Source organism: Pristis pectinata, chromosome 18 (assembly GCF_009764475.1).
Source record: "Pristis pectinata isolate sPriPec2 chromosome 18, sPriPec2.1.pri, whole genome shotgun sequence".
Taxonomy (NCBI): Eukaryota; Metazoa; Chordata; class Chondrichthyes; order Rhinopristiformes; family Pristidae; genus Pristis; species Pristis pectinata.
The window spans coordinates 181446-203908 of record NC_067422.1 but is presented as its reverse complement, the minus strand read 5'-3'; the positions used below and the strand labels follow the sequence as shown (position 1 = coordinate 203908).

At 46.1% G+C, this 22463-nt stretch overlaps 1 protein-coding gene across 1 annotated transcript; it reads right to left on the bottom strand.

Annotated features, from left to right (window-relative positions):
• aanat1 (arylalkylamine N-acetyltransferase 1) lies at positions 1-19812 on the bottom strand. Its single transcript, XM_052032667.1, has 3 exons — positions 19671-19812; positions 5015-5169; positions 1-488 (listed from the first exon to the last, which is right to left on the bottom strand). The coding sequence occupies exons 1-3, from the start codon at positions 19810-19812 to the stop codon at positions 183-185; spliced, it is 603 nt and encodes a 200-aa protein (XP_051888627.1). The 3' UTR covers positions 1-182.
• Between the last annotated feature and the right edge of the window lie 2651 nt (positions 19813-22463).

Here is a 22463-nt window from a genome sequence, read left to right as displayed (position 1 = left end):
CCTGGAGAGGGTCAGATACCTCGAACACTTCAAAGTGAAAGTTAAGGAGGAGCAAGCTTGGTTAAGAGAGAGAAATCTATTGTGGAGTGGCAGCGCATGGGCAGAGTATGACCTGACTGACTGGAAATTCTACCTTGGACCAAGGGCTTTATGAGTTGTACTAACACTACAAGTCTTGCTGTCTAACAGCCGCTGTTCCTGCGCATTAGTGCATGACCACGGATAGCATATTCCATCTCAATGAACGTCAGTGCCCCTACGGTGATCTCAGAGGGTCCCATTTCCTTAAATCCGCACTTACTGTAGAAGGAGACGAGGAAATGCTCACACATCAGCACTGCGCGGTGCACGTGTGGCAGGCAGCGGAGATACTGCAGGTAACGCCACAGCAGGATGGGTCCCTTTCCCTGCTGCCGGAAGGTGCGATGGACTGCCAACACATGGATGTGCACTGTTGAACCATGAGGGATGTGCAGCACCATTGCATCCTGCCGGAAAATGCAACACAAGATTTTTACCTGGTTCAGCAGCTCACTTCTAAATACAGCAACATAAACAACTTTAAAAACAGAGTTCACTGTACACGGACCCATGACACCCTCCCCAACCAAAGACACCTTTGGTCTTGATTGAAAGCATCTGACCGCAATCAGTGTGCACCAGACTGAGAGAGAGTGGGGCTGGTTGAAAGGGGTAGAGAGAGAGAGAGAAAGAAAGAAAGAAAGGGGAGAGTGAGAAAGACTGTTCTCCATCTAATTTTGCTAATTGCAAAGAGAGGCAGAAATGTAAAGGTTGGAAAGGAAGAAGAACATCTGCTTATATATTGTAAGGCTGTTGGCTCTATTCAGGAAGAGGTACAGACTCTGCAAGATCTGACTGAGCAGATAAGAACATGGCAGATGGAATGTAATGTGGAAGAACAAAAAGTTACCCATTCTGGTGCACATAACAAAAAAAGCAGATTATTTGTTAAGTGGCATGCAAAAGTTTGGGCACCGCTGGTCAAAATTTCTGTTACTGTGAATAGCTAAGCGAGTAAAAGATGACCTCATTTCCAAAAGGCATAAAGTTAAAGATGACACATTTCTTTAATATTTTAAGCAAGATTACTTTTTTATTTCCATCTTTTAGAGTTTCAAAATAACAAAAAAGGAAAAGGGTCCGAAGCAAAAGTTTGGGCACCCTGCATGGTCAGTACTTAGTAACACCCCCTTTGGCAAGTATCACAGCTTGTAAATGCTTTCTGTAGCCAGCTAAGAGTCCTTCAATTCTTGTTTGGGGGATTTTTGCTCATTCTTCCTTGCAAAAGGCTTCCAGTTCTGTGAGATTCTTGGGCAATCTTGCATGCACTGCTCTTTTGAGGTCCATCCACTGATTTTCGATGATGTTTAGGTCGGGGGACCGTGAGGGCCATGGCAAAACCTTCAGCTTGTGCCTCTTGAGGTAGTCCATTGTGGATTTTGAGGTGTGTTTAGGATTGTTATCCTGTTGTAGAAGCCATCCTCTTTTCATCTTCAGCTTCTTTACAGACAGTGTGATGTTTGCTTCCAGAATTTGCTGGTATTTAATTGAATTCATTCTTCCCTCTACCAGTGAAATGTTCCCCGTGCCACTGGCTGCAACACAAGCCCAAAGCATGATCAGTCCACCCCTGTGCTTAACAGTTGGAGAGGTGTTCTTTTCATGAAATTCTGCACCCTTTTTTCTCCAAACATACCTTTGCTCATTGCGGCCAAAAAGTTCTATTTTAACTTCATCAGTCCACAGGACTTGTTTCCAAAATGCATCAGCCTTGTTTAGATGTTCCTTTGCAAACTTCTGACACTGAATTTTGTGGTGAGAATGCAGGAAAGGTTTTCTTCTGATGACTCTTCCATGAAGGTCATATTTGTGCAGGTGTCGCTGCACAGTAGAACAGTGCACTGCCACTCCAGAGTCTGCTAGATCTTCCTGAAGGTCTTTTGCAGTCAAACGGAGGTTTTGATTTTCCTTTCTAGCAATCCTATGAGCAGTTCTCTCGGAAAGTTTTCTTGGTCTTCCAGACCTCAACTTGACCTCCACCATTCCTGTTAACTGCCATTTCCTAATTACATTACGAACTGAGGAATCGGCTACCTGAAAACACTTTTCTATCTTCTTATAGCCTTCTCCTGCTTTGTGGGCATCATTTATTTTAATTTTCAGAGTGCTAGGCAGCTGCTTAGAGGAGCTCATGGCTGCTGATTGTTGGGACAAGGTTTGAGGAGTCAGGGTATTTATAAAGCTTTGAAATTTTCATCACCTGGCCTTTCCTAACAATGAGTGTGAACAAGCTATAGCCCTAACAAGCTAATGAAAGTCTGAGACCTTGGCAAAAGTTATCTGAGAGCTCAGATCTCTTGGGGTGCCCAAACTTTTGCATGGTGCTCCTTTCCTTTTTTCCACTCAAAAATTGTACAAAAAAAAAAACGCTAATCTTGCTTAAAATGTTGAAAAGAATGTTTCATCTTTAACTTTATGATTTTTGGAGATCAGCTCATCTTCTACTCACTTAACGATCCACAGTAACAGAAATTTTGACGAGGGGTGCCCAAACTTTTGCATGCCACTGTAAATGGTGAAAGATTGGGTCATATTGATGGTCAGAGGGACCTGGGTATGTTTGTACACAAGTCACTAAAGGCCAACATGCAGGCAGCAAGTGATTAAAAGGGAAAATAGTATGTTGGCCTTTATTATAAAAGGATTTAAGTACAGGGTCAAGAAAGTTTTTTGCAATTGTATATGATCTTGGTGAGAGTACTCTGCAGTTTTAGTCTCCCTACCTGAGAAAGGATATATTTATACCAGAGAGAGTGCAGCAAAGATTCATTAGATTGGCTCCAGGGATGGAGTCAACTAAGCCTGTATTCTCTAGACTTTAATGAAATTAGAGGAGTTCTCATCAAAACACAAAGTTCTTAAAGCGCCTAACAGGCTAGATGCAGGGAAGATGTTTTCCTGACTGAGGACTGTAGGGCTCAACTCTCAGTATAGCAGTAGACCAGTTAGGATTGAAATGAGGAGAAATGTCTTCACTCAGACAAGGGTGAACCTTTGGAATTCTCTACCCACTGTGGCCGCAGAAGCTCAGTCACTCTGTTCATTCTAAACAGATCAATAGATTTCTGGCTATTAAGGAAATCAAGGGCAATGGAGATGGTGCAGGAAAATGGTGCTGACGTAGAGGATCAACTATGATCCTGCTGAATGACACAACAGATTAAAAGGGCCAGGTGGCTAATTCCTGCTCCTACTTATATCCTCTTCTGTTCATTCCTGATGAACTCCTAGCCCTCCCTGGGAGAGGGGAGATCAGGGATCACAGTTACCCTGCTCAGTCTTTGAGATAGCAGCCTCCCTCCTAGCACCAGGTCTTCAAATAGCTATCATTTCAGTGTCCAGTTCTGGGTGACAGCCTACCATAGCTTCTGGGCCTGGGACCAGTTGTGGTGCCAGCCTGCATGTTTCAAAGAGCTGTCCCAAACTCCATGCTGCCAAATCCTCCTCAGTGGTCCAGGGTGGTGCTGCTGCCACTCCTGCTTGCCCTGCACCAGTATGTAAGGGGGTCTAGCCATAGCCTAGCAAGGAGGGGAGGGACTGTTCATGGGGAAGGAAGGTACAGAAGAAAACTAAACATGTCCTCTGGAAACTGAGGAATAGCCTGAGTTCAAGCCTGCCACCAGACCCAACCTGGGCTCGGGTTCAAGACAGCACAACTGGTCTAGGGGCCAAGAGAGATGTATGGAGATGTATGGAGCTGGGGTTCTCTTCAGTGATGGAGGTCTCTATGCCACTGTAGCTTTCAGAAAAAAAGTGTTCTATCTTAGGTGCAAAAGAAGACACTTGAGGTTTAGAGTGGTAGGAAGCCAGTGTAGCTCTCTAGCTTTCTTCAACCATTACTCCATCAAGGCCTGGAGCCCTAGGCAGTATTCCTCTACTCTGCAAAATTGGAGGGGAGGAGGGAAATCCCCTCTGAAACTAAACCTTTCTGTAGAAGAGAGGGGAGGCTGCAGACCCCTCCCTCCTAAGGCTGTGTCTCCCTTGACTGCTGGTGAAGCAGCCTGCCAGATGAGAAGGGCCTGGCTAGCATGGGTCCAGCCCTCCAACCCAAGACTGATTCTTCCCGGGAACTTCCCAACCTTCTGGAAGTATTGAAAGAATGAATACTCCCCCATCTTCTAGGACTATGGGTGTTGGTTTGGGTAGGGAAGAATTGTCTTCTCTCTGCCTCAGAACCAACACCAACTGGATTTTGGGAGTTGGAAATAGTGGGCTGCCCCTTAACCTGAAACCTGTAACAAGAAATTTGTCTGGGCCATGTCCATTTGCCTGAACATACAGATATCTCCCTGTGTGCCAGACTTTCTCCAGAACCCACTATTGTTGGTTTCCCCAAGGAATCCCAAGAAGTCCTATGTTCTAAGTCCTAAGGAACTCCATGGTCAGTCTGCCCGGCCCTCAAGAGCTGGTGGAGGACACTGACCACCAAGGTCAGGACAGTGTCCATTCAATTGGCATACTCTGGGCTGACTTTCAGCTGATCATCATTGGACAGATCTAGAGAGAACAGAGCCCCATAAAAGGTATGCATTAAGCCACTTATTTCCTCTGGAATGGTGACAAGAGCATTTGGCCAGCAGCTCCATGAGTTGTTTAGGGAATCCTCCCCTGCCTGATACCTCTCCAGGCTGAAAAGGGTGAAGTACTGTAAATATTGCAGAATCTGGACCCCAAACCTCATGTACAGACTTGAGCGGGCACTGCTGGGGTGGAGTGCATCTTTTTTGTTTTTTTTAAAACAAATCTCTGAAGAGAAAAGCACACAAAAGGGACATAAGAGGCCAATGGGAAAAGCAGTTAGACACCCTGTGAACCATCTTGGGAAATGATTGCCATGAGGAAATGTTGGGGTCAGGATAGATCGAACAGCAGAATTAGAATGTAGTGTCACCGAAGGAGATAATATTGTGGGATGAAAACTTTGCTACATTACCTTGGTGAGCTTCTCTTTATCCCAGAGAGAACCTATGATGAAAGCCACCAGTCTCCCCTGTTCAAACAATCCCAAGGAAAGCTCTGGGCAGAGAGTGAGGAAATGACGAACTTCATCAAGATGCAGAGGGCAGTCTCCAGAGACTGAGATAAATGCTGTGATACAGAACAAAATGCATGACAAAACCAGAGCACCAACTGGAAATAAACCTTTAAATGTGCTGATACTGCATTGTGATCACAATTGTAATTCAAATAAGTTATGCATTTTCTTTTGGAAAGCAACTGCTGAGGTCAATACGTGTTCAAAGCAAAGTGGGAAATGGTGCATAGGAACAAATTTACATGATCACAAAGTGCTAGCGGTGGACAATGCCAGGGGTACACAGTGCTGGGGGGGGGGGGGGGGGGGAGCGCGGGTGTACTCCAGGGTCCCCAGTGGCCAAAGGGGGATAGAAGAGCAACTTCTGAAAGGTGCAAAAATAACAGGCCTGTGATATTTGGGGATTTCAACCACTTTAATATTCTGTGAGTAGAGAAGGAATAGAATAGTTGAAATGTATTCACGAAAACTTTTTTTAGAAATCAGTACATAGCAGCCCAACTGGGGAAGGCACTGGAGGAGAAGGTGCAGAGGAGATTCACCAGGATGGTGCCTGGGATGGAACGTTTCAGTTCGGAGGGGAGACTGGAGAAGCTGGGTCTGTTCTTCCTGGAGACTGGATCACTGGGGCTGCTTTCCTTGGAGCAGAGAAGGCAAAGGGGGGACCTGATAAAGGATAAATATCTATGAGGGGCATAGATTTGGTAGATAGTAGGAAACTTTTCCACACAGAAGAGGTGTCTAAAACTAGAGAGCACAGGTTTAGGGCAAGAAGTTTAAGGGTGGATCTGAGGAAGAGCTTTGCCACTCAGAGGGGGTTGGAATCTGGAACGGACTGCCTGAGGGTGCAGTGCAGGAAGCAACTCTCACCATATTTCAGAAGTATCTAGACTTCACGAATCACAGAGAGGTAGATGGCTATGGACCAAGCATTGGTAAACAGGGTTGGTATAGATGGTACGATCAGGGTTGTATAGATGGACATGCTGGATCAAAGGGGCCTATTTCTGTGCTGTCTGACTCTAATTCCAGGGAATTAACCTGAGCAAGTGGACAAGGTGGCAGAGGAATTAGGAGGCAGTGATCATCATTAGCAGCATAATGGAAATGGACAAAGAGGATCAGGAGTAAATGTTTTAAACCAAAGCAAGGCTGAAATATAATTTAGCAAAGTATTTTGTAAATTTATTTTTCCATGGGATGTGGACATTACTGGTGACACCAGTATTTATAATCCATCCCTAATTGCCCCTAAACTGAGGAGGTGGTTAAGAGTTACCCATGTTGATGGAGCTAGAGTTACCTACAGCAGAGGTTTTCAACCTGTGGTCCGCGCACAGCGGGTTGCCAGGAAGTCCGCGAGCAAGCCAAGAAAAAAATGGAAAAGTGACCTGTCACAAAGAAGTAGCTTACTTGTTTGCTCCAGTTTTCCACTATTCAGAAAATTGGCCATATGTATTCTGTTATAGGCGACAATCTTAGAGACTTAGACTGTGTTCCCTTCTGGCAAGCTGCTGCTTAATATTCGATTTGTGTAGTCAGAGTAGTCAGTAGTGTTCACTACTCACTACTGTTCTGTTGTGCACTGTAGTGTTAGCGAGACTGAGTGACGTTGTTGGTGTGCCTTAATAATATTGCTTACTTACCGTGCACTTACGCCACAGTGACGTCACTGTTAAACGAAAAGTGCACAAGCGTGTAAATTTTAGATTAGTTTCGATAATTTTGTTTATCAGTAATAGTAATTAAACTGTCCAGCGTGTATTGCTGAGTGTGGAGAAATTTCTGAAGAGAAAAGCTGACCAGAAACCGGAAGGTTCTGATGACAAAGGGGATAAGGGTGATCGAAAGAGAAAACAACGCAAGTACGATCCAGAATACATTTCATATGGCTTCATCGCAGTGGGGACAAATGCAGACCAACCTCTCTGTGTTGTGTGTCTTCAAACACTGTCCAATGATGCAATGAAACCAGAGAAATTGAAGCGCCATTTAACAACAGCGCATCCAGATGTTGCCAGGAAGCTGAAGGAATATTTTGAGTGACAAAAGGAGCTGCACCTCGAGCAGAAAAGTGCCTGCGCCGCTGTAAATGAGAAGGCTTTTCACGCATCATATTTGGTAGCATTACGAATAGCACATTCCAGAAAGCCTCACACGATTGGAGAAGAGCTTATACTGCCTGCAGCAGTAGATATGTGCGAAGTTGTACTGGGAAAAGAATCCAGTCAAAAACTGAAAGCCCTTCCACTGTCTGATAACACAGTAAGCAGAAGAATTGGCGATACGGCAGAAGATATACAGAGCCAGCTGATAGCACGTCTTCAGCAAGTCAGATTTGCGATTCAGCTCGATGAAAGTACTAATGTTTGACATTACTGGGAAGGAGAGGCTTTGGAAGACTTTTTGTTTTACAAGGCGCTCCCAGGGCGTACGACTGGTGAAGAACTTTTCCGTGTGCTTGACACTTTTTTTGTACAATCGGCATTGGCGTGGACACAGTGTATTGGAGTATGCACGGATGGTGCTGCCGCAATGACGGGACGGAAGTCGGGTCTAGTCGCACGAGTGGAAGAAGCAGCTCCACATGTAGCAGCAACCCACTGCATGATTCACCGTGAGGCTTTGGCTGCAACGGATATGGATGAAAATCTTGCGGATATGTTTTCCACATGCATTAAAATCGTTAACTTTACCAAAGCCAGGCCGCTCAATCATCATTTGTTTGAAAACATATGCCGTGAAATGGAAGCGGAGCATAAGCATTTGTTGCTACATACAGAAGTCAGATGGCTGTCACGAGGCCACGTTGTGCAGCGTGTATATGAATTGCGAGATGAACTGTTCATTTTTCTAAATGAGCATAACGGATCATTGGCACAGTTCTTGACAGATGAGACATGGGTTGCCAGATTAGCTTATCTTGCAGATATTTTCAACATTTTGAACAGCTTAAATCTATCATTGCAAGGACCCGGCTCAACTGTTCTGAAAATGCATGACAAAATCAATGCCTTCCAAAAAAAACTCCATATCTGGAAGGGAAGATGCGAGCAAGGTGTCTATGATATGTTTCCGTTGCTGGCTGACCTTCTGACAGTGAACGAGACTAAGACAGAGGCCATTGCGAGCACCGTTTTGAACCATATTCAACAGCTGTCACATTATTTCCATGAGTATTTCGGCGGCGATGACACGAGCATGTTTGATTGGATTCGAAATCCGTTTGAATGCATGCTTACTGATTTAACTGGACGTGAACAAGAAGAATTGGCTGAACTGTCATCTGACGGGACTTTGCGCTTGCAGTTCAACCGAATGTCACTGTTGTCGTTCTGGATTGCATGTTCCCAGGAGTATCCACTGCTGTCTGGCAAAGCCGTCAATGTTCTGTTACCATTTGCAACCACTTACTTGTGTGAAATAGCATTTTCTGCAGTCACTGCCACGAAAACCAAATACAGATCAAGACTGAATATTGAGGATGACATACGCGTATGTTTGTCGCACATACCACCACGTTTGGACAAACTCTGCAGCGCAAAACAGGCACAACCTTCACATTGAACTGAACACTGAAAGACACTGCTTGTAATTATCGGTGATTGAAATAGTCACTATTTCAATAGGGCCTATGTGCAGTAATTTAAGTGTTGTATGCATGAATCTTCGATTGTTTGATTTTGTGGGCTTTGGGGGTCCGCCATCTAATGAGGACATGTTCTGGGGGGCCACGGCATGAAAAAGGTTGAAAACCACTGACCTATAGGTTGGACGAAGTAAAACTGGGAGATGTCCTTCCCTGAAAGGCTCAGTGAATCTCATAAGTTTTTACGACAATCTGGTAGTTTCATGTTACCATTACTGCAGTTCACTTTCAGAATGAATTTCCATGTTTTTATTTTTTAATTTAAAAAATTGCAAGTGATAGAACAATTAGCAGTGTGGTTGATATGAAGGAGGAAATTCCAGGCCACAGGAAGATTGCAATGGGCTGGTCAGGTGGACAATTGGGATTCAATCTGGAGAAGTATGGAACAATGCATTAGGCAAGAGAATGCACCATAAATTGTGGAATTGTGAGAGGTTTTCAGGAATGGAGGGTTCTTAGAGAGCATATCTACTGGTCCCCGAGGAAATGGAACATGTAGGTAAGTTGATTAAGGTGGTACTTGGGATACTTGCCTTTATTGGCTGAGGCAGGGGATACAAGAGCAGAAAGGTTATGTTAGAACCTGGTCAGGCCACAGTTCGAGCGAGTCTGCAGTCGTGATCATCCTTCTATAGGATGACATGGCAGCAGAGAAGATGTTGCCAGGACTGGAGGAAGAATTGTCCAGGCAGGTGTGCTCCCTTTGGAACATAAGATATCAAGGGGAAATTTAATTGAGGTGAATACAATTATGAGCAGCCAAGGCAGGATGAGTAGGGAGGACCTGTTTCCTTCTACAAAGAGGTCAGTACCTCAGGCAACAAATTTCAGGTTAATGGATAGGATTGGTTGGGATCTGGAAATCACTGTCCTTCTATCTGCACAGGCCTTGGGTGTGAGCTACAGGGCTACAGACTCAGTGCTCCAAGGTAGGATCAGCTTATCTTAGATTTGTACAGCACAGAAATGGTCCCCTTTGGCTCACCTTATCCGTGCTGGCAGTGATGCCTACCCAAGCTAGTCCCATTTGCCCACATTAGGCCCTTATCCCTCTGTGCATTTCCTATCCATGTATCTGACAACATGTCTTTTAAATATTATAATTGTACCCATCTCTACCACCTCTTCTGGGAGCTCGTTCCAGATAACCACCATCCTCTGTGTGAAAAACTTATCATTCAGATCTTCAAATGTCTCCCCTCTCACCTTAAACCAGTATCCTCTAGTTCTAGACTCCCCTGCCTTGGGAAAAAGATTCTGAACATCTGTGTTATCTATGCCCCTTGTAATTTTAGAAACCTCTGCAAGGTCACCTCCCCTTCTCCAGTGAGAACACTCCCAGCCTATCCAACCTCTCCTTGTAACCAAGGCCCTCCATTCCAGGCAACATCCTGGTGAATCTGTTCTGAACTCTCTCTGTTGCTGCCACATCCTTCCTGTAGTGTGGTGGCCGGAACTGAACACAATACTCCAGTGCAGCCTGACCAATGTTTTGGACAGCTGCAACATAATGTCCCAACTCTTGTATTCAATATTTTGTATAACTGCAACAACTTCACCATCATTGGATCTAAATTCTGGGATCCCTGAAAATATGCTTTGCCAGTCACACCATATCCCATAAGTCAACGATTCCCAAACTGGGATGTTGTAGGCTGTAGGGGCAAAGGTTACCGGTGGATCAGTAAACATTTAATTGTATTTAGGTAATTTATTTAGAAAAATACTCAGCAGGATAATGCCAGCTGGAGCATTGCAGGATCCCAGGAGCTCCAAGGGACAGCCCCAATTCCTTGAAAGCAGCATTGGGGAATGGGTTCTAACAAGCATGAACATGTGGGACTTTCATTCAGAAAGAGTGAAGACCACAGCCACAAATTAATTTTAAAAGTTTGGAAATGTAACAGAGATGAGATTAAAACAGCAACTCAATACACATTGCCCTTTTTATTTCATCTGAGTCATTGCTTTGCCAATATGGAAAAAAAAGAATTGGAATGTAGGAGCAGGCAGAGGCCATTCGGCCCTTTGATCAGGGCTGGTCCTCTGTCTCAACACCATTTCCCTCTCTCCCCACAACCTGGATACCCTTGTGTCTCGAAATCTCTCTGTCTCCTTCTTAAATATATTCAGTGATGGCCTCTATGGGACAGAATTCCACAGGTTCACCATCTTCCAAGGGAAGATATTCTTCCCCTTCTCAATCCTACATGCCCTTCCCCTTGTCCCAAGACTGACCCCTGCTTCTAGACCCGCAGCCAGGGAAACATCCTCCCTACAACCAGCCCATCAGAATTTTGTACCTTTCAGTGAGATCTCCTTGTGTTCCTCTGAATCCGGTAAATACATACTGAGTTGACCCAACCTCTCCTGTTATGACAGTCCTGCCATTCCGGGAGTTATTCTGGTGAAGCTTCACTGCACTGCCCCTGTGCAAGTTTACCCTTGCTTGGCTGAGACCAAAATTGCACACAGTAGAGCAGGTGTAGTTTCATCAATACATGGAGGAAAACATCCTTGCCCCCATATTCAAGCTCTCTAGCAATGAAGTCCAATGTACCACTTGCCTTCACCGCTGCTTGCTAAACCTGCATGCTGGCTTTCAGTGATTTGTCTGCAAGGACATCTAGGTTCCTGTATACATCAATGCATTTTCGGAAGTTAAACCATGCCAAGACATACAGTGAATGGCAAGGCCCTGGGGAGTGTTATTGAACAGCGAGACATTGGGATTCAAGTACATACTTCTCTGAAAATGGTAACACAGGTAGACAGAGTGGTGAAAAGGCAAATGGCAGACGTCTTCATCAGCTGAGGCATTGAGTAGAAGAGTTGGGACATCATGTTACAGTTATACAAAATGTTGGTCAGGCCGCACTTGGAGTACTGTGTGTAGTGCTGGTCATCTCACTATAGGAAGGATATGATTAAATTACAGAAGATGCAGGAAAGGTTCACAGGAATGATGCCTAGACCAGAGGGCTTGAATTATAAGGAGAGGCTGGATAGGCTGAGTCTGTTTTCCCTGGAGTGAAGGGACTGAGGGGTGACCTGATAGAGATTTATAAGATGATGAGGGGAAGATAGGGTAGATAGTCAATGTCTTTTTCCCAGGGTAGGGGAGTCTAAAACTAGAGGGCATAGGTTTAAGGTGGGAGGGGAAAGATTTAAAGAGGACCTGAGGGGCAAGTTTTTCCACACAGAGGCTGGTGGGTATGTGGAATGACTGGCAGAGGAGGTGGTAGAGGTGGGTACAATTACAACATTTAAAAGACATTTGGACAGGTACTTAGATTGGAAAGGTTTAGAGACATATGGGTCAAATACAGGCAAAAGGGATTATCGTGATAGGCAACTTAGTCGGCATGGATGAGTTGGGTTGAAGGGCCTGTTTCCATGGTTCAACATTTCCCAATCTATCATCATTTAAATAACACGCTGCCTTTCCATTTCTTTTTCCTACCAAAATGTGTTTATCCAAGTTACACCACACCTGCCTTGTTTTGCTCACTCTCTCAACTTGTATAAATCACCCTAAAATCTCTTTACATTCTTCTCACAACTCTCAATCCCAGGTTTGAGTCATTGGCAAACTTAAAAATATTACATTTTGTTCTCTCATCTAACTCACTGATACCTGTGGTGAATGGCTGGGGTCCAAGTTCCGATCCCTGTGGTATCCGACTATCATATTGAAAAAAACTCATTTCTTCTTACTCCAAGTTTCCTGTCTGTCAACAGTTCTATTCCATGCCAGAATATTACTCACAATGCCATGTGCTTTTATTTTATATGCAAACCTCTTTGCTCTATTAAAGGTCCTTTGAAAGTCCGAGTACACCACATCCAGCCTTGTTTATTCTACGTGTTACATCCTGAAAAAACTCCAGTAGATTCGTTGGACACAATTTCTTTTTCATTAATCCATGTTGACTTTCCCTAATCCCAATGATACTCTGTGTCAAATATAATAGACTCACCCATGTTCCTGCCACTGATGTTAGGCTAACCAGTCTGTACTTCCATGTTTTCTCTCTCCTCCTAGTTTTAAATAGTGGGGTTACATCTGCCACCCTCCAATCTGCAGCAGCCATTCCATAATCTAGAATTTTGGAAGATGACAAGCAATGTACACACTATTTTCTCTTTCAATCCTCTGACATGTAGGTTATCAGACCACAAGGATCTATTACCTTTCTGTCTCATTAACTTCTCCAGCAATATTTTTCCCTTCAACTCCTCACTATTATTTATGGGAAGTTACTTGTGTTCTTTTCTGTGAAGACAGAATCAAATTATTTGTTCAGTTGCCCTGCTAATTCTCTGTTCCCCATTACAAACTCTCTCATTTCCGATTAAAGCATCTGGAGCCTTGATATGGGATACAGTTTGAATCTCACCAAGGCAGCTGAGGAATTGAAACTTGTTTAATTAAGTGATATCAGTGATGATGACCACGATTTTGCTGAATTGTCGTAAAAACCCATCTGGTTCACATGTTCAGGAAATGAAATCTGGCACCCTTACCCAGTCCAGGCTTCATATGGCTCTAGACCCAACAATTTAGTTGGCTCTCAACTCTCTCCTCAGTTTGGGCCAATTAAGCATGGATGATAAATGCATTGATGTCCACAACCTGTGAACAAATGAATAAATAGATGTTACCAGTTGGATAATAAATGAAAATTATCTGTTGCCAGAAACCTCTGACACAGTGGAGTTTTTAATGTGTATTGATGGCAAACGGTATTGATTTATTTGTTGTAAGCCCTAGTCCATCAGTCCCTCTCCCCCTTTCCCAGCTTTGTCTACCCTCTTCCAAGTCTCCCTCTAGAGTGATACCTGACCATACTCCATTCTGTGGTCTGGTATCACTCCAGAATTATGGGCATAATCTCAGAATAAGGAATCACCCATTTCAGACAGATGTGAATTTTCTTCTTTCAGAAAGTCATTAATCACTGCAACACACACAAAGTGCTGGAGGAACTCAGCAGGTCAGGCAGCATCTATGGAGGGAAATAAACAATCAATGTTTCGGGTCGAGATCCTTCATCAGGACTGGAAAGGAAGAGGGCAAAAGCCAGAAATAAGAAGGTCGGGGGACTTCAACTGATCTGCTTCACCTCAGTGAGTCAAGAAGGTGGAATGATTTAACATAAGAATTGGGGACGTTATGTTGCAACTTTATACAACACTGGTTAGACCACAGTTGGAGTACAGTGTGCATTTCTGGTCACCACACTATAGAAAGCATGTGGTTGCATTGAAGAGAGTGCAGGGGACACATCAGGATGTTGCCTAAATCGGAGGACTTTATTCATGGGGAGAGATTGGATATGCTAGATGTTTTTTTTCCCACTGGAGCAAAGGAAGCTGAGGGGTGACCAGATAGTATATAAGATTATGACAGGAATAAGTATGGTGGATGGTCAAAATCTTTTTCCCATGGTAGGTACATCAAAAACAAAGGGATGTAGGAGCTTTAAAGGTGACAAGGGGTAAGTTGTGTTTTTTAACACACAGAGTGGCTGATCTCTGCAACCCACTGCCAGAGGTGGTTGTGGAGTACAGGAAGCAGAGACAATTACTACATACAAGAAGCATTTAGATGAGTACTTAAACAGGCAAGGCAGGGGAATGGGGCTCAGCATAGATGTTCAGGTGGGGAGGTGCATTTTTCTCTCTAGAAAAGAAAATATTAGTCCAGTCAGCAGAGCAGGCAGGTAAATACACGAGGGGAATACAATACTAAATTGCAGCTGTTTTACTGCAAGTATTCCAGAACAGAGAACTTATGTTAGCACTGGAGAGAGATAGGAACAGACAGACTAGAAAGGTGTTTACTTGAAGTAAAGGGAATTGAGACTCTCAGGCAGGAAATTGGAAGATTAAATTGGGAACAGATGTTCTCTGGGAAAAGTACAGAAGATATGTGGCAAATATTCAGGGGGTATTTGTGTGGAGTTCTGCATAGACATGTTCCGATGAGACAGGGGAGTCACGAGAGGATACAGGAACCGTGGTATACGAAGGCTATAATAAATCTAGTCAAAAGGAAAAGAAAAGCATACAAAAGGTACAGAGAGCTAGGTAATGTTAGAGATCTGGAGGAGTACAAGGCTAAAAGGAAGGAACTTAAGAAAGAGATTAGGAGAGCCAGAAGGGGACATGAGAAGGCCTTGGCGGGCAGGATGAAGGAAAACCCCAAGGCGTTCTACAAGTACGTGAAGAGTAAGAGGATGAGATGTGAAAGGATAGGTCCTATCAAGTGCAGCAGTGGGAAAGTGTGTATAGATCCAGAAGAAATAGTGGAGGTACTTAATGAATACTTTATGTCAGTATTCACTATGGAAAAAGATCTAGGGGATTGTAGTGGGGACTTGCAGTGTCCTGAAAAGCTTGAGCATGTAGATATTAGAAAAGAGGTGGTGCTGAAACTTTTGGAAAGCATCAAGTTAGATAAGTCACCGAGACCGGATGAGATATACCCCTGGTTGCTTTGGGAGGCGAGGGAGGAGATTGCGGAGCCTCTGACGATGATCTTTGCATCGTCCATGGAGACGGGAGAGGTTCCGGAAGATTGGAGGGTTGCGGATGTTGTTCTCTTATTCAAGAAAGGGAGTAGGGATAGCCCAGGGAGTTATAGACCGGTAAGTCTTACCTCAGTGGTTGGTAAGCTGATGGAGAAGATCATGAGAGGCAGGATTTATGAACATTTGGACAGGTATAATATGATTAGGAATAGTCAGCATGGCTTTGTCAAGGGCAGGTCCTGCCTTACGAGCCTGATTGAATTTTTTGAGGATGTGACTAAGCACATCGATGAAGGGAGAGCAGTAGATGTAGTGTATATGAATTTCAGCAAAATGTTTGATAAGGTACCCCATGCGAGGCTTATGGAGAAGGTGAGGAGACATGGGATCCAAGGGGACGTTGCAGTGTGGATCCAGAACTGGCTGGTCTACAGAAGGCAAAGAGTGGTTGTTGAAGGGTCGTATTCTGAGTGGAGGTCAGTGACCAGTGGTGTACCTCAGGGATCTGTACTGGGACCCTTACTCTTTGTGATTTTTATAAATGACCTGGATGAGGAAGTGGAGGGGTGGGTTAGTAAGTTTGCGGATGACACGAAGGTTGGGGTGTTGTGGATAGTACAGAGGGCTGTCAGAGGTTACAGAGGGACATAGCTAGGATGCAGAGTTGGGCTGAGAAGTGGCAGATGCAGTTCAACCCAGATAAGTGTGAAGTGGTTCATTTTGGTAGGTCAAATATGTTGGCAGAATATAGTATTAATGGTAGAACTCTTGGCAGTGTGGAGGATCAGAGGGATCTTAGGGTCTGAGTCCATAGGATGCTCAAAGCAGCTGCGCAGGTTGACTCTGTGGTTAAGAACGCATATGGTGTATTGTCCTTCATCAATCGGGGAATTGAATTTAGGAGCCGTGAGGTATTGTTTCAGCTATATAGGTCCCTGGTCAGACCCCACTTGGAGTATTGTGCTCAGTTCTGGTCGCCTCACTACAGGAAAGATGTGAAAGCCATAGAGAGGGTACAGAGGAGATTTACAAGGATGCTGCCTGGAATGCAGAGCATGCCTTATGAAAGCAGGTTGAGGGAACTCGGCCTTCTCTCCTTGGAGAGACGGAGGATGAGGGGGAACCTGATTGAGGTGTATAAGATGATGAGAGGTATTGATCGGGTAGGCAGTCAGAGGCTTTTCCCCAGGGCTGAACTGGTGGCCACAAGAGGACATAGGTTTAAGGTGCTGGGGAGTAGATATAGAGGAGATGTCAGGGGTAAGTTTTTTTACTCAGAGAGTGGTGAGTGCGTGGAATGGGCTGCTGGAAACAGTGGTGGAGGCGGATACGATAGGGTCTTTCAAGAGACTGTTAGATAGGTACATGGAGCTGAATAAAATAAAGAGCTATGGGTAAGCCTAGTAATTTCTAGGGTAGGGACATGTTCGGCATAGCTTTGTGGGCCGAAGGGCCTGATTTGTACCGTAGTTTTGCTATGTTCTATGTTCTAGAGAACAGTACAGCACAGGAACAGGCCCTTTGGCCCATCATGTCTACGTCGACCATGATGCCAATTTAAACTGCACATCTGCTGCAGGTGGTCTATTCCCTCCCGGTTCATGTGTCTATCTAAATGCCTCTTAAACATTGCTATCTTATCTGTTCCCGCTTCTTTCCCTGGCAACGCATTCCTGGCATCAAGCAGTAAGGTGGATGAACTTAAATCTTTAATTAACACATAGGACTACAATATTGTTGTCATCACTGAGACATGGACCAAGGATGGCAGGACTGGCAACTCAATGTCCCAGGGTATAGAATTTTTAGGTGAGACAGAGGGGGATGTAAAAGAGGTGGCATTGTACTGTTAGTCAAAGTATGCATTACTTTAGTTTTGAGGGAGGATATCCTAGGAGGGTTCTCAAATGAGGCCATATGGATAATTAGAAACAAGGGTGTTGTTGCTTTGCTGCAGGTGTTTCATGGAGCTCCGAAGTCAACAGGAGATAGCGGAACAGATATGTAGGCTAAAAGTAGAGAGATGTAATAAAAGATAGTACTGGGGAATTTCATTTCCTGAATACTTACTTGGATTGCCCAAGTGTTAAAAGCTCAGGAGGTAACCAAGAGGGTAGATAAGGGTAGGGTAGTGGATGTTGTCTATATGGACTTTAGCAAGGCCTTTGACAAGGTTCCTCATGGCAGGCTAGTGTGGAAGGTTAGATCGCATGGGATCCAGGGGAAGATAGTGGATTGAATTCATAATTGGCTCAGTGGTAGGGAGCAGAAGGTTATGGTCGAGGGTTGTTTCTCGAACTGGAGGCCTGTTGTCTAGTGGTGTGCCACAGGGGTCGGTGCTGGGACCTTTGTTGTTTGTAATTTATATGAATGATTTGGATGTGAATGTACAAGGCATGGTTAGTAAGTTTGCAGATGATACCAAAATAGGTGGTGTTGAAGATAGTGTAGAAAGTTATGAAAAATTACAGGGGGATCAAGGCACCTAGTACCTCCTACATATTTATGGAAACTTGCACTAGAATTGCACCTTTCCCTTTGCTGAAAACCATTCATTTCAGACTTCACCAAACCTTTCAGCTCCATGCACAGATTGTCCCTGTTGACCCTACTCTTTCCCTGGTTATTCTTTTCCCTCAATGTACTTATAAAGCACCTTTGGATTTTCCTTAATCCTGCCTGCCAGTGTTATTTTGTGACCCCCTGTTGCCTTCCTAATTTCCTTTTTAAGTGCCTCCCTACACTTTTTATTCTCTTAACAGCCTCCTTGCCTTTAGTTTTCTATATGTCATTTTCTTCCTTTTTTCTCTTTATCCAACCCTTGATATCAATCAACACCCAGGGTTCCCTGTACTTGTTACCCCTTCCATCCCCACAGCAACATGGCCCTGAGCTCTTGTTATTTCTCCTTCGAATGTTTCCCACTGTGCAAGTGTAGACTTACCTGCCTGTAGATGCTCCCAGTCTACCTTGCTAGGTCCTGTCTTATTTTAATGAAGTTGGCCTTCTCCAAGTTTATGACCTTTATTCCTGGTCTATTCTTGTCTTTTTCCATAACTAGATAGAAGTTTATAAAATTATGAGAGGCATAGAGAGAGTAGACAGCCGGTATCTTTTTCCTAGGGTCAAAACATCTAAGACTAGCAGCAGGAATTTATGGTGAGAGGGGGAAAGTCCAAAGGAGATGTGCGGGGTAATCTTATTTATTTTTTTACACACAGAGAGTGGTGGGTGCCTGGAATGCACTGCCAGGGGTGGTGGTGGAGGCAAATATGACAGAGGCATTTAAGAAGCTTTAAATAGGCACAAGAATGTGCAGAGAATGAGGGATATGGACCATGTGCGGGCGGAAAGGATGAGTGTAATTAGGCATCATTAGCTGAATTAGTTGGGCACAACATGATGGACTGAAGGGCCTATTGCCATGCTGTATGACTCTATGACTCAGAGTGGGTGGATTTTTTGAGGCACGTCCAGGAGATTTCTTTAACTAAGTATGTAAACAGATCAATGAGGCAAGAGCATTACTAACCTTGTCTTGGGGAAGGTAGCCGGTCAGATGGAGGGAGTGTCGGTGGGGGAGCATTTTGCAGGTAGTGACCATAACTCTCTATATTTCAAAGTGGTTATAGAACATAGAGCACTGCAGCACAGGATAAGTGGGGGCAGGGGGTTTGTGGGGGTGAGGTGTGGAGTGTGAGGGGTGTGTGGAGGGAGACTGGGAGTGTGTGGGGGTAGGGGGTGTGGAGAGATCAGGGGTGGGGCTGTGTGGGGGTAAACTGAGGGTGTGTGGGGTTGTCGGGGGTGAATAGGGGGGACAAGGGTGGGGAGGTCGGGTGTGTGGAGGGGAGAACAGGGGTGGGGGAGTGACGGGGGTATGGGGGGTGTGGGGATACTTGTCGCAGGGGAAACTGGGGGTGGGTGGGTGGGTGTGATGTGAGACTGGGCATTGTATGGGGTGGGGATGCCATGTGGCGGAAGGAGATGGTGGGGTGGGGCGTGTGGAGGGAGAGACAGCAGGGAGGGGGCCGTGTGGGGGGGAGATGGCGGGGGGACCGTGGGGGGTGGGAAGAGGGCGGGGAGGGGCCATGGGGGGAGCGGGGAGTCAAGTGAGGGGGCGAGATGGCAGGGAGGGAGCCATGGTGGGGAGACGGTGGGGGGGGGAGCGAGACAGCAGGGAGGGGACTGTGTGGGTGGGGAGTGGAGGGGAGGAGAAGAGATGGTGGGGAGGGGGCTGTGTGGGGGAGCAGGGAGACGGTGGGGGGAGTGTGGGGGGGGAAGAGATCGTGGGGAGGGGGCTGTGTGGGGGAGGGAGGGTGGAGTGGGGCGTGTGGAGGGGAAGAGGTGGTGGGGAGGGGGTTCTTACCCTCACGCTCGATCTCGAAGACACTGACAGCGTCCTCGGGGCTGAGGCAGCGCAGCTCGTTGGCTGGCAGCGTGTGGCGTCTCTGCCTGGTGGGGCGCGGAGACACAAGTGCCAGGAAGGGCAGTGCGCTGAGCGCCAGCATTCCACGCCTTTCGTCACTGGTACAGAGCTGCAATCACAGGCACAACTCACTCACCTTGTGCCCCGCGTCCTCACTCCCACACGGAAACCACTGGACCATATCCACCTCTACTGGGAGACTTAACTCCCTCCATGCAACCCACACTCCCTCCTCCCACTCATTGCCCTCCAGTCACGGACACGAGTCATTGCCCCAGCTCCCCCCTTACACTGTCCCCAACATCTGCCTTGCCCTCTGCAGTTACTGTCTCCTCCCTTGTCACTCTCCCCAGAGACTCCCCCAACTTCTTCAGTCTCTCCCCACTCATTGATCTCCATCACTAGACAGATCTCCATCCTCTACGGTCCATGTCACTCTATCGTTGTTCCACTAGCCTCTGCTGCCCTCCTGGTCACCACCAAATCCTCTGCAGATACTGCCTCCCCTGCGCTCAGCCTCCCCCCTCTGCATTCTGAAGTTGTTCCCACTGACACTCCCTGGGTCACACTTCCATCTTCACCAACACTCACTCCCCTTCTCACAGCATCTTCCAATGTAACCACAGGAGGTCAATACCTTGTCCCCTCCTCACCATCTTGGGACGGACTCCAACATTCCCTCCAGATGAAGCAGTGATTCACATGCCTCTTCCAATTTAATGGACTGGATGCAGTGCTCACACTGTGGTCTATTCCACATTGGAGAAATCAAACTCAGATTGGGTGACCATTTTGCAGAGGTCTGCATTCAGGACACAGAGTGACCCTGAACTTCCAGTCACTGCCATTTTGATAGTTCATCCCACTCTGATCTCTGTCTCTGGCTTCTTGCACGGTTCCAATCATACCTAACACAATCTAGAAGAACAGCACGTTATCTCCTGACTAGTCACAATATTGCCATTCGTACTCAACACCGAATTCAACAATTTCAGATAATCAACCTTTCCAGTTTATATCAGAACTGGCCTGTTGGGTATTTCCAGCAATCTCCTTTATTTCAGATCTCCAGCAGCTGTGGAGTTCTGTGAACCACTGTTCCAGCAGTTTGTTTTCTCCTCCGTTCTCTTCAGCTCCATCTGCCTATGTCATCTCCAGATGGATCAGATGGGACTAACTCGTCTCCACCATCTTCTCTCAGCAGCACCAGCACATGTGTCATCAATCTCCACCCCATCACACACTTGCTCTCTCCACCCCACCCCTCTTTGCAATTTAAATCAGGATTTAATTCCCAATTACTCCTACTTCTTATTAAAGATCATCAATGTAAAACCTTTCTCTCTCCACAGACGCTGCCTGACCTGTTGAGTGTTTCCAACATTTACATTTTTATCTGTGCTGGCTCACGATCCACCTCCCTCGTCACCGACCTCCAACATTCACCATGCTCCTTCCTTGCCCCTCCTAGAGCCTGCAATCTATGTCCTTCCCTGGTCACTGACTCCATGGTCTCTGCCCCCTCCCAGTTAATGTCTCCCAGTCACTGACCCCTCCCTGTCCCAGCAACCTCCCCAATCACTACCCCAGTCACCCCCATCACTGCCTCACCCTTCCCAGACCACCACCCCTCCCCTCTCACCACTACCCTGCCCTCCTCAATCAGCAACCCTCCCCCACCACATGCCCCCTCCCCAGTCCTTGCCCACCCGACCTCCCTTCTACCCTCCATCACAGCCTTTCCATGTTTGCTCTCGCAGTCACCTCCCCCTCCCGTTGTTCCATCACTGTCCCTCCCCATCTGCCCCGTCACTACCCCCTTCACCCCAGTTACTGCCCCTTCCCACTGCCCCAGCCTCGCCACTATGCCCTGTTTACCCGTCCATCCCCGCCTGCCGGACAGGGCGCCGTACTTACTTGGGCAGCGCTGAGAGCGGCGACTACGGGACTGACGGCGCCCCCGGGCTCCGGGACCTTTATTGGATCGGCCGGATTAACAGCAGCAAAATGGGACACATCGTGCGTCAGAGGCACTGCTAACCGGGCCACATCGATTACACCGCTCACATTCCCGCTGCAGACCTCACCGCACGCCCAGGACTGCATAAAACACAGGAGGAGGCAGGCCGTTCAGCCCAACCAGCCTATCCCATTCAACATGATGTTCTACCCATGTCGCTGCCCATCTCCCGGCCCCTTGATGTACAGACATCTGTCTATCTGACAACCCCCAGAGCCTCTGCCACACAGAATTTCAAAGATTCACCACCTTCTAGGTGAAGAAATCTCTCCTCATTTCAGACCTCCATAATATGAATTTGGAGCAGGAATAGGCCATTCAGCCCCTCAGACCCTCTCTGCTTGCAATCTCAAATCTGCATTCTCACCCAGAACATAGAACAGTACAGCACAGAACAGGCCCTTCGGCCCACAATGTTGTGCCGACATAACTATTCCCTCCTACCTACAGAATGCCCATATCCCTATATTTTCCTCTCATTCATGTGCCCATCCAAGCCCTTCTTGAAAGCCCCCAATGAGTTTGCCTCCACCATCCTATCAAACAACGCATTCCAGGTATCCACCACACTCTCAGTAAAAAACATACCCCTCACATCTGTTCTGAACCTACCCCCCTCACCTTAAATGCATGCCCTCTGGTATTGGATCGCTCAATAATGGGAAAAAGATATTGCTTGTCCACCATATTTATGCCCCTCTTAATTTTATACA

Bases quoted from the DNA above. Each gene is read 5' to 3' on its own strand.
- aanat1 (XM_052032667.1), bottom strand. From the start codon at position 19,812: ATGCTGGCGCTCAGCGCACTGCCCTTCCTGGCACTTGTGTCTCCGCGC. The intron at 5,170-19,670 runs GTAAGAACCCCC...TCTGTATCACAG, and splicing joins CTTCGAGATCGAGCGTGAGG to CATTTATCTCAGTCTCTGGA. The intron at 489-5,014 runs GTAATGTAGCAA...ATTTTCCGGCAG, and splicing joins ATAAAGAGAAGCTCACCAAG to GATGCAATGGTGCTGCACAT.